The following is a 15,474-nucleotide window of genomic DNA, read 5'->3' on the forward strand; positions in this document are numbered from 1 at the left end:
CTTGCATACAACAACTAAAATAACAAAAAGACAAATATAGGTTGTGTAATTTATATTCATGTTTATGCGTTAAAAATGTCTGATTTCTTTTGATTGTTCACCACTTTAGAACCATAAATATTTCTGATGATGAAGATGACGTTAGAAAATTTCGAATATGAATGTTTTAATTCGGGCTTTTTTCGGGTCTACTATGCGACCGACGGGGTCCTTCTACGTCACACAACAAGCGACCACAGCAGGTTAGCCTTTAGCTAGCATCCATGCTGTCTCTTCTAGCGGTTACGGCGAATTGACAGGAGATTTGGAGGATGAATTGATGTTGTCGGCGCTGAAACAAACGTAGCTTCGGTCCTCTGGAGAGTTTTTCAGTGAGTTTAAGAGTCGAAGCTGATATTTTTTGGAGGAACATGTGGAGCTCCGGCCGCCGTGTCCTTCAGGACCTGCTCAGCCTGTCTTCTGTCAGGAGCTTCTCTCTGAGTCCTGCTCAGGTCAGTGTCTCTGCAACAATCTCAACTAAACACCGATGATCTGTGTGTCTCAGTTTGAAGCTTTCGGCTTCACACACCGCAGTGTTACAGTCCTCTCCAACAAATGTCATTAAAAAGTACTCGGAGTTAATGCTGTGACTTAAAACCGATATTAAAGTGATGCAGGAAAATACATCAGTCCTGTTTAAAGTGATTTATAGACGTGTTGATTTAAATGTGTTTGTTTTTTACACGTGGCTAAAGTTAGCTTCTGATTTGACAAGTGTAAATACAGTCATGGATAAAATGATTAGATCAGCCTTGTTTTCTTCAGTTTCTTGTTCATTTTAATGCCTGGTACAACTAAAGGTACATTTGTTTCGACAAATATAACAACAAAAATTGCTCATAAGAGTTTCATTTAACAGCTGATATCAGACATTTTCTATGGTTTTCTTGATAACCAAAACCACAAACAGCTTTTAGGATCCCATGATTTCTTTTCTGTCTGTTTCAGTCTCATGATCCACACAGGAGTTAGTACTGATTCAGAACCATTGTTCATGACTGCAGCCATGTGTGTTGGCATGCTCTCCACCAGCTTCTGACATTGTTCTGCCGTCACAGCAGCCCATTCCTGTTGCACAAATTCAAACAAATTTGCTTTGTTTTGGGGCTTGTGGTTCTCCATTTTGCGTCTGATGATTTTCCACAGGTTTTCAACTGGATTTAGATCTGGTGATTGAGCAGCCAAGGCATGGTTCCAGTGTTCTGGTTCTCCATCCAGGCTTTAACTGACCTTTCCGTGTGGCAAGGGGCATTATCTTGTTGGAAAATCCAGTCATTGGAGGCAGGAAAGAGTTTTCCAACTGATGGAAGAAGACCGTTTTCAAGAGTAGTCCTGTACATGACCTGGTTCATTTGCCCTGTTCCACCCAAACTGAAACAACCCCAGATGGTCACTGATCCACCCCCATGTTGTACTGTAGGAGCAGACAGTCTGGTTTGTAGCTTCTCCAGGCTTCCTCCTAAGCAGTAAGTTGGCTGGAGTGGACATCAACTGAACATTGGATTCATCACTGAAGAGAACCTTAGAACAATCATCAACAGTCCAATCCTTGTGATCCCAGCAAACAGTAACCGGGCTTTCCTCTGCCTTTCCTTGATGAAGGGCTTCTTCCTGCCCTGTGTGACTTCAAACCAGCTTCAACAAGTCGCTTTCCAACTGTCCTTGTCCAACAAATCACATTTCTCCGGAGTGTTCACTCATTTTTCAGATCTCTGGAGGTCCGAGGATGATTCCTGACACAGGAACGGATGAGTGACGGTCATCTGGTGGTAGAAAGACGTTTCCTGTTGCCACCAGCTAGCAGTTTGGTAGAACCATGTTGGGCTTGTTTTTTCTTGGTGTGATGAACGGCTGTCTTGGAGATCTTCAGTTTTTTTGGCTACCTGTCTCTCACTCAAACCAATTTCCAGCAGTACCAAGATGGCTGCTTTTGTGGCTTCACACAATTCTTTAGTTTTTGGCATTATGTGAGAGCTGACAACTTGTGAGTTGTGCTACGGCTTGAATATTAGCAGGAAACCACTCTAGACCTTTACATGTGCTGTGCTGCTGATGACATGAAATGGCTTGTTATATACTCTGTGAATACAATGAAGCTGAAGCATGTCAGATAGGACATAAAGTATGATGGAATCAGCTGAATTTTTTGTCGTGTTCATCGTTTTCTTCAGGTAATATACCTTTAGTTGTACCAGGCACTGAAATGAACAAGAAATTGAAGAAAACAAGGGTGGTCTAATCATTTTTTGGATGACTGTATGCATCTTTGTTTGACAGCAGACTTAAGACTTTGTGAAATCATCTCCGGTCGCTTGATTGTTTCCACAGAACACAGTTGTGGTGGAGCGATGGTGGCAGGTGCCTTTGTCCAAAGTCGGCAGCCCTCCGAGGCTTTACGCTCGAAGGCACAAAATCTACAAGCTGGTCGAAGACACCAAAAACGCTCCAAAGGAGAGGATGGAGCTCATCCTGACTCAGAATGTTCCCAGTGAGTATCTCCAGAGCCCTGGATGATTTCACAGTTGTCCCAGGAAGGAAAATGTACTAAAATGTTTCTTATGACAGAGCTCGGCGGGCGAGGAGACACCGTGTTCGTGAGGAAGTCTGTCGGCAGAAACAAGCTGCTGCCTGAAGGCCTCGCAGTCTATCCATCACCGGAGAACAAAGCGTTGTTTGCTGAGGAGTTGAGGGTGTGTACTGAATGTAAAATCCATCATTTATTCTCCACATATCAGACAGCATCGTGTATTCATCATTGTCAACTTTTTGTTTTAATGTGCAGCTTTTCCATGATGGCAAACTAGAGGACAGAGTCCAAACCCGCACCGGGCAAATGGTGAGTTTTAATCTGCAGAAGATATAAAAAAAAAGTTTTCGGGATTCTCCTCCCTGTTTAGATCATTCGCTTGAGTCAGAATTAAAAAGTTGGGAAGCAGCAACAGAAGAGCCGTCAGATTTTGAGCAAAGCTTTCCTGCTGTTTCTGCAGACGGTGGATTTCCTCAAACGCTCCAAGCTGAAGATTCATCAAATGCCCTCTGAAGAATTCCAGGTTAACAAAGAAATCGTCTGCAGACAGTTGGTCAAGAAGGTACGGCTGGTTTTACGTCTGTTTTCAACCTCACTTTTCTGTTTCTAATTGATTAGAATCATACTGTCATGAAGTGATTCTGCTGAACATAAATTGTTTGTTGTTTTTAATTAAACCTTCCTTAGCTGGGCGTGGTCGTGCCGCCTCATGCACTGAAGCTTCCATTTGAGTCGGTGAAGGAAGTGGGTGAATACTGGTGTGAAATTACGGTAAGAAGTTCTTTTCCTCGTGTCGTCCTGCGGGTCAAAATTGACCCGTTTAGTTTGAAAATGTGGAGAAAAAAAAATATTTTCACAGTGAAACTTCTGATGTCCACATTTTCAACATTTTTGGGAAATCTTTAAACATTTGATGGAAAAAAAGAAATGTTAAAAATGTTTCTTTAAGAACATTTTTTTGTGAATGTTCTTAAAGAAAATAGAAGTTTTACTGATATATATGTAATCACTAAATATTTTAGGATTTTTTTGGAAGATGTTTACTCTTTTTTTGAAAAATATTTACAAGAATTGTCTTGCCAAATTAGTATTTTTTTTAATAAAAATTCTAAGTAATTATTGGAATTTTCCTCCTGAAGGTTTTGCAAATTTTCAGAAATTTGGGGAATTTTTTTGTAGAATTATTATTTTTTTCAGACAAGGAAACAATATTTTTTGTCGCCTGTCAATGAGGACAACAGGAAGGTATAAGTGGGTGCATCACATACTTCAATTTCTGATCAAACTTTTGCATCAAGTAGAGCTCGTTTGCTTGTCTTTGTGTGATTTCAGTGTGTTTTTTCCGCCTCCAGCAGAATGATAACGAGGTGCAGCTGAACTGATGTTCTACAGAACGTCGTGACTCTCGCTCACTCTTTTCTTCCAGGTTAATGGAATGGACACAGTTCGTGTCCCCATATCGCTGGTGCCGTATGAAGACTTCTCTGCGAGCCATCAGAAAATGTTGAAAGAACAAAGGCAGCGGCAGACAGATGTTACAGAAGCTGCTGATGAGGAGGGCGTTATTTTAAAGGCTGAAGCAGCAGCAGAGAGTGAAGCTGCTAAAGAGACTGCTGCTGAGGAAACTGTAGGAACGACACAAGAACCACCAGCAACACCGAGTGAAGACCCGAAAACCAAGTAAAGGACTTTAAATGAGCGTATTTGTAGAACCACAGAGGATATTGTTGCCTGTAATACACGTACAAACATCACAAAGATTGTGAGTTTTATGGAGGACAAATGTAACAACTGAATCCCTGTAATGTTGGTTGTGAGTGCATCATTAAAATGTAATACGCAAGAATACATTTTTTATTCAATTTCGGCTCAATGATGTGGAAAATCAAAGGTTATCTACGGTTTTATGGTGATGGGAAGAAACAGTGTTGTGTTGAAGGGAACTATGGTCGGCTTCCATGTAGCTTACAATACAAAACCTGATTAGTTTACTGTATGAAATACCTGCATTAGAGTTGTTGCAGAAATTTTACTCTTAGTCCTTCGAAGTTTGCTGTAGTGGGGTGTTTACTGGTATTCCGGCATACAGTGGGCTTCCCAACACGGAGCATGAGTCTGTGATGGTAAACTGACCCAGAACATTTGCAAGAGGACACAATTTATAGGGATGTCAGAGGGTGAATAGTGGTTAATTTGCATATGGTTGCTAATCAGTAACAGAGGGTAAGTAGACAACAAAGAACAAAAGGTGGTTGAATCTAGAGGTCTGACAGACAGTAACAAATAAAAGAATTGTGGGAAATGGAATGAAGGGGTGACACGTGAGTGTGTTGTTTTCTTAATCAGAGTTGTAGTGGCTAAAAGGGAGAAGCTTATTGAACATATAATTAAATATAATTTGAGTTTCATTTTAATATGATGACCTAAGATGTGCATACATATTGATAAAAAGGTGTAGCTGCCCTTTAACGTCTCAAGCGCAGACGCAGATGTTTTGTTTACCCTTCGTTTTACGGCAGTGTCAGTCTGTGCTCGATAGTGAGAGAAGCATAGTTTTCTTACCTGCGTTCACAAAAAGGTACAGTAAGTGTATTAGCCAGCCACACTTTTCCTGCCTGTCGAATTATATTTTTGGGAACAAAATAAACCGGAGAGTTTATATTTTTTCCTTTTATCACGACATGTCCGGAGTGGATTTGGTGGATTGTGTAGCTGGGCTAACCGGGAACATTGCATGTGAAAGTAGTTTTTTGCTAACGGGACTCGGTGTAAGTTAATGCAAATCTTCACAAGACATAAACCTCTACAAGAGTAAAACTAGCAATAACAAGAAAAGCACTCAGAGCGCAGTACTCCGCCAAGGCTGCTCAGTCGTATCATTTCTGACGGATAAGTCCTCAGAGGTGGATTTGTAGTAGGATCACAATCATGTGATCGTTGGCAAGCAGCTGACTTACTGTTCACTTGTTGTCATAGTTACAGTGTCGCCATCTCTCAATGATACCGAAATCTTTAGCAAATCCGTGGTCCAGACTATAAACCGCATTACTGCCAAAATCTTGGTCCTTGTGTCTTTTCTGACCTTCCCTGAAATTTTCATCCAAATCTGTTTGTTCATTTTTGAGTAATGTTGCTAACAGACAGACAGACAAACGTACGGTGATTGTCGCATAACACCATGTTTTTTGGGTCATAATAACTGTCAGTAGACATTCAAAGGTTTGGAGTGAGGAGAGGCAACAAATTTATTCATCAGTTTCAACTGCACAACACACAAAACAGAAGGTAAACAAAGAGGGGCGCTTTGAGCAAGGCCAATAAATACCGCTAGTGGCCGAATTTGGAATGTGAGAGCCAATAAAAACCTGCAAACACAGGTGTGTGTTTTGCTAGTTTTGACATGACGCCTGCTGAAGATTTTAATGAGTTTAAGCTTTATTCTCAAACACAAAGTGGAGCGAGTTACTTCTGGTAAACACACCTTCTCAGAAGCTCTGCAGGTTAACTAAAGTCTAAACGCTGTTTCTACCAAACAGATAAATCTTTGAGGCAGGTGCAGCGACCCACCACCACCTGCAGCAGTTCACATTTGGAGGAGTTACGGTTCAAACTGGCTCATGAGTTCATGTTGCTACATGTTGAGAACTAGTAGAACATTGATAGAGTGTGGTCTACTTAAAAGAGAGAAAAGATGGAGGTAAAATAAACGTCAGTGCCTCGGTACCTATAGAAAAGTTCTATTCTTCAAAGCTGGAGAAAACGGCAGCATCTTGTCTGACCTTTAGACACACTTCATTGCTTTTTTCTCCTAATAACGCCTTGTGCAGCCAAAACAGTCGAGAATAAATCAGACATACTGAAATCAAAGTGGAGCATTCAAGAGAAAACAGTAAAACTCTAGCACTCTCAGAGCATAAAATATCAACTTGAAATGAGCTTTCTGTCTAACAGGTAATCATTCGGTTATTTATGAGGTAAAACTAAGGTAAAGTTCCTATTTAATGTGAAAAATCAGACACATTTCTGATCTTTAATGCAGCTAAAGAACCAGCTGAAAATAAAGTTCATGTTTGGTTCTCTGGCAATTCAGTTTCCAGCTGGAAGAAGTGAAAATAGACAAACCAAGACATGGAAAAACCTTTTTCTCTCTATGGAGCTACTGCAACATTCTTATTCTATCAACATATAAATATGTAACGGCTTTCTTATGCTTCGGCTCATTTCTCACTGAATAATTCCCAGAGAACCAGACCTTTTTGTAGATTCATGTTTTTAACCACAAAACAAACCTCAGAGTACACCATGAAAAGGAAGCATACACATTCAAAGGAAGAACATTTATAATGGCCACTTCAGGGTCACGGTACATCTTTTCTGCCACTGATTATCCTTAAAAATACTGGTACATTGCAATGAAGGTACTGTGCCTATGTTCGCTGTAAATGACAGGAGAGAATCAGGGCTGACTGGATTTAAGATTTCAGAGTGACGTTTTAACAAAGGAGCAAAAGGAACTACTGAATATTCAACACAAATACAGGAAGAAGAATCTGGATTTAGATTTGGATACTTTTTGTTCCGAATTTTCCCTTTGTGTAGGTAAATCTGGGATGTTCTACTCTAACTTCTGACGTGTTGTTTCCGTTTGCCACCAGTAAGTCCACAGTTGTGACATCTAGAAACCGTATTTGGCCTGGGTCTGCCGGCGGGTTAGCTTGTTGTCTGCCCAGCTGTTCTTCAGCTCTAGCTCACGTTCCTTCGCCTGGAAACAGAGCAAAATTCTTGGTAAATTGAACCAGTTTTTTAAAGAAAAACAATAGATCCAATCTGCTCACCACACCGGATCAGTGAATGCTATGCAGGTCTAACTATGGGGGCTTTAGACTAGGAGAGATTTCAGGGGAAAATCTCTATTTATAGAGAAGCCAAAGGCCTGAATATGCAGTCAAGTGTACGAACAATGTGACTAAATCCCCTCCCAGCGAGCTGATCAGACCATCAGCGGGTTGTATAAATAAAACTTGCGGTGTGATCCAAGAAAAACACTCCAAATGATTCACTGATTAGCCGATTGCACCGAAATCCAAACAGGAAAGTACCGGCAAAGTTTACAGGAGCTTTTTTGCTAAATCTTTTGTACTTTGTAGTCGACACAAAGCTTGAGGTTAGCTCTGTGCAAACAAGGAATGTATAAACTTGCCGTAGTAAGAGTACATTACAGTAAGAGTACAAATCATTTATGAACCTCACAGGTCCAGAGTTGTGCCCCTTATCAGCAAATTAATAATGTCTCATATGTGGTCGTAATGGGCTGCTTTTCAGTCTCTATTTCAAATTAGTTTCATTGTCTGACAACAGAAACAGAAAATACGTAGCTGATAACACTTTTATTGGTAATTCAATCGTATTAAAATCTCGTACATGTGAGCACAGATAGCAGGAGAGAAGCAAACAAATGTAAACACTGAGCAAGTTTAGTTTGCACTGAACAAAACAAAGTAGCCTGCACAGTCCTTAAGTTTCCACCATTTGTGAATGTCAATGAGCTCGAGAAATTCTGCAAATTCTGAAACTCAAAGCTAATTGTAACATGAGCCAGATTCACCACACAATGCATTAACACTGAGGATTTTCCAGTTGTTGCGGGTCATTTGGATTGCATTAAAAAAAAAAACACTGAGTCTTCAGTTCCTCAGATGCTGGGAGTGCAGGAAGACACTTCTGTTCACTCGTGCAGCCACCAGCAGAGCATTTGGTTGCATTTTAGAGCTAGCAGACGCAACTTTAGACCGTAAATAAACTGGTGGACTATAAGGCAGCTGCTCATTCTGAATAGACAGGCAGTCAGAAGGGCAGGATTATACCAAGTTTAAGCTAGACCACGATTGGTTCCTTAGCTGGAATGTAGCAGCTCAGTAAAAGCTTGTAAAGTTTGGAGGCTATTAAGATGTGGAGGGGCTTGAAGAGGGGCAGACGTGAATGTCTTCATATGTTTTTACTGTACACCCCCAAGTTCTATACATTTATATCAACCACTAAACACACAGAAAGTGTACTTTCATGTCAGGGGAGCTTCGGGTCAGTCTTCAATCGCACGCTCTTTTTTTCCAAGTTATTATGTTTGTGTTCAGTTACAGCCACAACATTTGATTGAACTCTGAATTCCTACTCCTTAAACTTCCCCCAGCAGAAGAAAACACCTGGAAATGACTAAATCATCTCATTTATAGGTGAATATTGCCACACCAGAAACCCAATATCAAATATAAGACATGATCCTTTAAAGGTCTGGATAAACATCCGTGAGGCGATCACAGCATGATGAAATTTACATCATACAAATGCTGAAAGTGTAGTCTGAGCTTTAGCTTCACTCACCTGATGAATGAGATACGTTATCTGGTGTTTGCGTCGCTGTTGTCCTGTAGGTTGCTCTCCTTTTTTCTGCACACAGGTCAAGAAAAGCAGAGGTCATGTTGAGCTACATTACAAAGTTTTCCTGCTTATAATTAGGAAACAGAAATAAGTCATTTCCTCTGAAAGAGTACTGCATGATTCATTTCTACAAAGTCACAGCACACCCTGGTTTTACTTGTTGTCTGACTCTCCTTACATCATTTCTGTAACAACACAGCAAGTATCGAGTACATTTATTTTTTCTTTAACAGACACCTCAATAGTCAGAGCTTCCCTCTTAAATGTTCCAATTATAGGTCATATAATATTTTACAGCTGGAGGGCTTTAGGTGTTCCCAGTCTGAACTGAGTGTAAATCCATACCACAGAAAAAATACATGATCTTCCTGTTGTGAAATCTAACACATAAACCCCTCTTAAGCTCAGAAAACCAAGCTGCAAATACTCTCACACCCAACCCTGTCTATTTAGGGCCTTTTATGTAAAACATGCAGCCATCACGGTGACAGAAAGCTGCTCAGGTCACCTTGCTAAAGGACTGGCGGTTCTGTTTTTCCTCCGACATGCTCTTGGTCATCCACTGCTGGTTCCCACTCAGCTGATCGTCCCCTTTGATCTCCAGAAACTTCACCTCCTCTTTGCCTCGGTTTCTCTTCCCCTGCAGCCGCATGAACTACAAGACAGGAGGGCAGTTAAAGAACAGACTTACTTTATTAAGTAGAGAAACAAAAGAATGATGACCAGACAAAGACAAGGTGCAAAACTAGCGATATTTAACCCACTTAAAAAGTGTCAAGGAAAGAGCAAAATGAAGCATCTTACCGCTTCATCATCAAACATGGCGGAGTGACCGGGCTCCTCAGCTTCCGTGGATCCAGGGTTGGGATCTTGGTAGTATGGCTCATTATAGTATCCCTGTTCACAGAAAACAATGGCTGGGATGTCATTCTATGTTTGAGTTCATTAATGTTGGTTTACATCCATTTTGTCAAAATTATCACATTTCTGACATGTGCAGTGACAGCTCTGGTTTTTCTGTAACACTTGTGTTGTCCTGCGGGTCAAACTGACCGGTTTTAAAGTTTGGAAATGTGGAAAAAATATATATTTTCACAGTGAAAACTTAATTTTCAACATTTTTGGGGAAATTTTTGAAGATTTTCTGGTGGGGAAAAAAAGAAATGTTCCAAAAATGTTTCTTTAAGAACATTCACAAAAAAAAAAAAAAAAATCAAGATTTTTTACTCATTTTTTGAAAATATGTATAAGAATTTTCTTGTCATTTCTTTAAAAACAAAGCTTTTAAGGGAAACATTTAAGGAATTATTGGAATTTTGTTCCTGAAGGTTTTTGCAAATTTTCAGAAATCTGAGGAATTTTTTTTGCAGAATTTTTGGAATTTATTCAGACAAGGAAACAATATTTTTTGGTGCCTGTAAATGAAGACAACAGGAGGGTTAACTGTTGAATTCACACATGAGGCTAATGATTAACATACAGGGTGTCAGGGTGACATTGAGTAGCAGCCATGAAATTATACTCAATTTAATAAATTGACTTCAGCAAATTTGAACACATTCCGTTTAATCTGACATGCATATGAAATATAAAGTCATTACTACCTGAGGGAAAGCCTCTGGGTCTGCTATGGGTTGTTGATATTGCCGATATTGACCTCCCCATCCTGCTGCCTCATGGTTCCCCCCAAAGTCGAGAGGGGCGTCTGACTGTCCCGGCTCGTCTGCAGCTGTGACAGGAAGAGGCTCTGAGGGGGCTCCAGGCTCCGTGTCCAAGCTGGGGACAACAGCAGGGAGAGGCTGGGAGCTCTCGCCCAGGGAAAAGTAGTTCTGTGGGGTTATGTCGTCCTCGTTGTCCTGGTCGTCTGTAGCTATTTGCCGAGCCAGCTGTAGGGCTGCTGACTTTGCTGCAGCTTTGATGGCAGAGGGAGACGCACTAGAACCAAGCAGACCCTGAGCAGGAGTTCCAGGTTTAGGCCCTTTAGGTTCTTGTCGTTTGGTGAGTGCATGAGGAATCAGAGGTCTGTCTTTCTCCTTCACCGTCAGGTTCTTGGGTTGTGGCAGTAGGGAGGACAGGCCTGAACCCGCACCCTGATGTAGAAAGGAGATGTGGGTATAGAGGGAAAAGTCTGACATCAAGGAAAGGCAGCTACTTTTGCAAATGAAATGAAATGATATCTTTTCTGTCATGGGTTCTTTATTTTTATGTTCTTTTAAAGGACTGGACACGCTGAGAAACTCTAAAGGGGGAGGTGGAAAAGCTACATTGAGGCTGGCATGCATACCAAACACGGCAATGTTTACATGTGGAACACTGTGGAATTTAGTTACTCCAGTGTTTTGTCATAAATATACATCACAAATACTTCCATAATGTGATCATGACAGTTGAATTATCTTAGATGGACAGATGAGGCATATTTTTCTGCCATTTGTAAGTCTCACTGGGGAGGAAATTCTTCAAAAAAAAGACAGTTGTATTAACAATATGGACTGAAACTGGGATTAGAACAACATTATTGGTGCCATGAAAGCAATCACAACCCAGTGAGACACTTCCTTACCTGGGGTTGTCTCTTCTTTGCTGGTTCATCATCATCCGAGTCTGACTGTGGACAAGAAATTCATAGATTATTAACATATCATTTAGTAACACAGTTGTTACACCGTGTATGAGGCTGAAGGGACTCAGTACTCACATCCTGTCTCTGGATCTGTGGTACAGTGATTCTGACCGGCTCTGTTCGTTTCCTCGGTTTAGGCAAACTGGAGAATAAGCCTCCCTTAGCTGGAGGAGGATCTAAGTCATCCACTGATGTGCTTTCTCCTGCTGAATAGTTTGATTTTCTCTCCCTACTTGGTCCATCGTTCCCACCAGCTGATCCTGATTTTTTGGGAGCTGGCAGGACAGAGAAGAGTCCTGCCGACGGTTTAGTTTCCTCCGAGTCACTGTCATCACTGCTGCCATAGGCGACCAAAGACATGTTTGCTGATGTTATTAATGATTAGCAAGCTGTAGAGACTCGTGGACATGGAGACCCACTTCACCCTGATGAGATCTCACTCCCACTAGCTATCCGACGAGCTGACTTAAGGTAATCTTTGATCACCACAGACACAGTGAAAACAAAGTAATTCCAGGCGAAGCTGTAAAGTGATTTTAAAAAATAAAATAAAAATACGGCGGGTCACAAGTAGGCCTCACAGTTCGCTGAGTGACTGAAAAGAGTCCAACTTCACAGAGCTAGCTACTGTTAGCTAGGCCACCGCAGCAAACGGTGTTAGCTAACTGAGCATTTCCTCCTTAAACGAGTTCAATTAAACTATTACTGCGCATAAAACGGCGTCGGTAGGTGCAGCTGCTGTTGTTTTAAACCACAATGCAGTAGTAGAGTGTGTAGCTACGCCAGCAAGCTGAGCTCATTAGTCCCAAGACTCCATCAAAACATTCGCCTCCATCATTGGTGTTGGAAGAAACGACCACTGCGCACCTTTCTGCGCAGCAATTTCTTCTTCTTGTGTACTTTATCAGTAGTTGAAACGCTGCAGTGCAGCACCGCCTCTACTGGACAGAGTGGGAATAAACCTTAGTATCTTCTTGTTTTACGGCGGTTGGCATCCAGCTTCTTGGTGCATTAAACCTTAGTATAAACTCTACTGTACAATAATAGCTGTGTAACTCCAGTTATAAGATGTTTATTACTGGAGTTAAGCACCGGCAGCACCGACTGTAGCTGCTATTCAAGAACTTAGTGGTGATGTTTTCTGATTTGTTAAGGAATGTTTAAGCCATATTATGGGAAATTCTAATGATTATTCTATAAATAACATTTTACACATTGTGAGTCTATTTATAAGCGGAATCATTGCAGTATTTTCTACATCATTGTGTTTAAATTAATCTACTTTTTGACAAAATAATCTTTAATGCATTCATCTAATATATTTCTATTTTACTGCCAGTGTGGAAAAAGTTTAAAAATGGAATTCCAAAAAACGATAATTGATCCACAAACAGAAAATCTGAAATGTGAAAATTTGAAGTGATTTCATATTTTTTCCTTTGTTTTTGTTAGTGTGTGTGTGTGTGTGTGTGTGTGTGTGTGTGTGTGTGTGTGTGTGTGTGTGTGTGTTGAAGAGAGTGTTAGGGGAACTCCTGGCCTCAGTATTTTTAGAAATTCTGGCTACGACCATGTTGGTACTCCACCCAAAAGTAGCAAAGGATTAAAATTTACATGTGATCTGTTTCAAATTTAAAATTCAGTTTTAAAAAAAAAAAAACAACATCATGACTCAGTTAATGTCTTTTTCTTAAAACAGAACTTATCATTTCTCTGGTATGATTTCAGCATCTGGCGGTTTGTTATTGCTGTGTTCGTAGAGAGAAATTAACATCCCATCTGTTCAGGGTTTAAATCAATGCCTCTGTAGTAAAAATAAACTAGTGTGTGTGTTCTAACGGCTGTCATTTAAGGAATGTATTAAAAAAATCAGAAAATCAGGCTTTTAGAGAGAAATGTGTAGCTTTGTGTGGTATGTCTCACTTAAAATCAATTTCTGCAGAAGATCAGCTCAATAGAAACAACACAGTGACCATATAATTCAATTCACTACCTTGATTAGCTTGCAGGAAAAAGCAAAAGTGCCCATAACAGATTGATTTCTCTTAGTTGCCTCCACTGTCTGTTAGATTGTCAACTGGGCCATGAAGTGACAGCTGCATTTGTACTTGAATTTTGGCTGAATCAGAGCCCACATTTCATTGATGCCCTGCAGCACCTCAGTGAATTAGAATACCAATAGCAAGCCTGTTCAGTTAAGGAAAAAATCTTCTTTTGTTTAAGGATACAGCAGTATTTTGGACTATATGTGTGGGAATAGATTGATGAGGATCCTTTCTTGAGGTCCATTAAGAAACAGTGTTGTGCTGGTGTGGAAGAACTTGACTGGTTCGGGATAAACTGGAACAATTAACAACCAATGAACAGTCATGAGTTGGTTTAAAGTCTAGTTTTCTACATATTTCTGACCAATGTGGAATGACTAAAAATGGGATTTAGACTGTTTGAGCAGTAATAATATGTCCAGTAAAACCGAAATACTTCTTCATGGGCCTGTCTACATGTGGAAGTAGCTCATTGTCACATAATAATATTCTATTTACTCTTTTTGCAACTAATTTGTGGCTTTGAGCTCGAGATTACAGAGCTTTTTAGTTGCTTCACCTTTGTCGAATGATCTGCTCTAGTCTGTACATCACTTTCTCTTTGCCACCTAGATTGCAAAAGCTTTGAGGTTGTGGTTTGTTTATTGGGAAATGCCTATAGATTTTGAATACTGTATGCATATTGTCAGTAAATCTGGGCTGTTTCCTTAAACTGTGCTGTCGTATGAGCCGCTGGTGTGTTGAAATCACTTATTCACAGTATGACCAGTTTGTCCACTAAGCCCAAAATTACAGATGTGTGACATAAACGTGAGCCGTGAAAGATTACAGATCATATATGTGCAGTAAAGACAATAATATGTGCAATATTAATACTTCTATTAATAAAATCTGTCTTTTTTTAATAACATATTTTTATAATTTAAAATCAATTAAATAAAAAGCTGTATAAAACAATATTTTAAAATGAAGTGATAAAATATAGATAACATAGACCTAAAGGTAAACGAAAATTTATTAAAGCAAAACAGGACAATATTAAAAAACTGAAGTGAAAAATTAAAAACTTTTAACAGATTTATTTAAAACAATTAAAACAGACCAAAAAAGTGAATCTAAATTTATAAGTGCAAGTGAAACTAAAAAAGAAGTGACAACAGATAAAATAGACAAAAAATATATAAAAAGTAAGTGAAAATCCATATAAATGAATCAAATAATATTGAAAAATGAAGTGATAAAATATATATAGAAAATACTAAATAAACAAGGTAAAATTCATTAAAGCAAAAAAGACAATATTAAAAAGTGAAGTAAAAAAAATAAAACAGTCTAAAAAGTAAGCGTAAATTTATAAAAGCAAATGGAACTTAAAAAAGAAGGAATAATAAAATAAATAGACAAAAAATATATACACACACATATGTATATAATTTTTACATATACGGTTTATTTTTTGCATAAAATCAATTAAAATCCAGACTGAAGAGCATGTCTTTTAATGTTTCTTACATGAACAATAATAAAAACTCGAGTAAAAAAGCATTTAAAACAGACTTAAAAGTAAGAATAAATTTATTATAGCAAATGAGTAGTGATAATAGATAAAATAGACAAAATAATCTAAATCAAAAAAGTAAGTGAAAATTACTAATAAAATGAATATATAAAGACATATATAAATAAATAGGCAAATAAATAAATAAAATCTGTAATTTAGTAATAATATAGAATATTTTTATTTATTTATTTTACATAAAATCAATTGAAATCCAGACATGTCTTTGAACGTGTCTTCCATGTGAGGG

The 15,474-nt window shown here is 39.1% G+C and overlaps 2 protein-coding genes across 2 annotated transcripts; one reads left to right on the forward strand and one right to left on the reverse strand.

The window, feature by feature from the left end:
• Positions 1-204: 204 nt before the first annotated feature.
• mrpl9 (mitochondrial ribosomal protein L9) lies at positions 205-4,414 on the forward strand. Its single transcript, XM_022207185.2, has 7 exons — positions 205-491; positions 2,368-2,527; positions 2,605-2,729; positions 2,822-2,875; positions 3,027-3,128; positions 3,254-3,337; positions 3,993-4,414. The coding sequence occupies exons 1-7, from the start codon at positions 411-413 to the stop codon at positions 4,248-4,250; spliced, it is 864 nt and encodes a 287-aa protein (XP_022062877.2). The 5' UTR covers positions 205-410; the 3' UTR covers positions 4,251-4,414.
• Positions 4,415-5,786: 1,372 nt separating this feature from the next.
• prcc (proline rich mitotic checkpoint control factor) lies at positions 5,787-12,498 on the reverse strand. The gene is made up of 7 exons (XM_022207187.2): positions 11,700-12,498; positions 11,565-11,609; positions 10,606-11,091; positions 9,806-9,898; positions 9,510-9,656; positions 8,945-9,010; positions 5,787-7,328 (listed from the first exon to the last, which is right to left on the reverse strand). The coding sequence occupies exons 1-7, from the start codon at positions 11,982-11,984 to the stop codon at positions 7,242-7,244; spliced, it is 1,209 nt and encodes a 402-aa protein (XP_022062879.2). The 5' UTR covers positions 11,985-12,498; the 3' UTR covers positions 5,787-7,241.
• Positions 12,499-15,474: the final 2,976 nt, after the last annotated feature.

This window comes from Acanthochromis polyacanthus, chromosome 11 (assembly GCF_021347895.1).
Source record: "Acanthochromis polyacanthus isolate Apoly-LR-REF ecotype Palm Island chromosome 11, KAUST_Apoly_ChrSc, whole genome shotgun sequence".
NCBI lineage: Eukaryota > Metazoa > Chordata > Actinopteri > Pomacentridae > Acanthochromis > Acanthochromis polyacanthus.

Coding starts and splice junctions, on each gene's coding strand:
- mrpl9 (XM_022207185.2), top strand. CDS start 411: ATGTGGAGCTCCGGCCGCCGTGTCCTTCAGGACCTGCTCAGCCTGTCT. Junction 2,876..3,026: donor AAACCCGCACCGGGCAAATG/GTGAGTTTTAAT, acceptor CTGTTTCTGCAG/ACGGTGGATTTCCTCAAACG. Junction 3,129..3,253: donor GCAGACAGTTGGTCAAGAAG/GTACGGCTGGTT, acceptor AACCTTCCTTAG/CTGGGCGTGGTCGTGCCGCC.
- prcc (XM_022207187.2), bottom strand. CDS start 11,984: ATGTCTTTGGTCGCCTATGGCAGCAGTGATGACAGTGACTCGGAGGAA. Junction 9,657..9,805: donor CCATGTTTGATGATGAAGCG/GTAAGATGCTTC, acceptor CCTGTCTTGTAG/TTCATGCGGCTGCAGGGGAA. Junction 7,329..8,944: donor TAACGTATCTCATTCATCAG/GTGAGTGAAGCT, acceptor CTCTGTTTCCAG/GCGAAGGAACGTGAGCTAGA.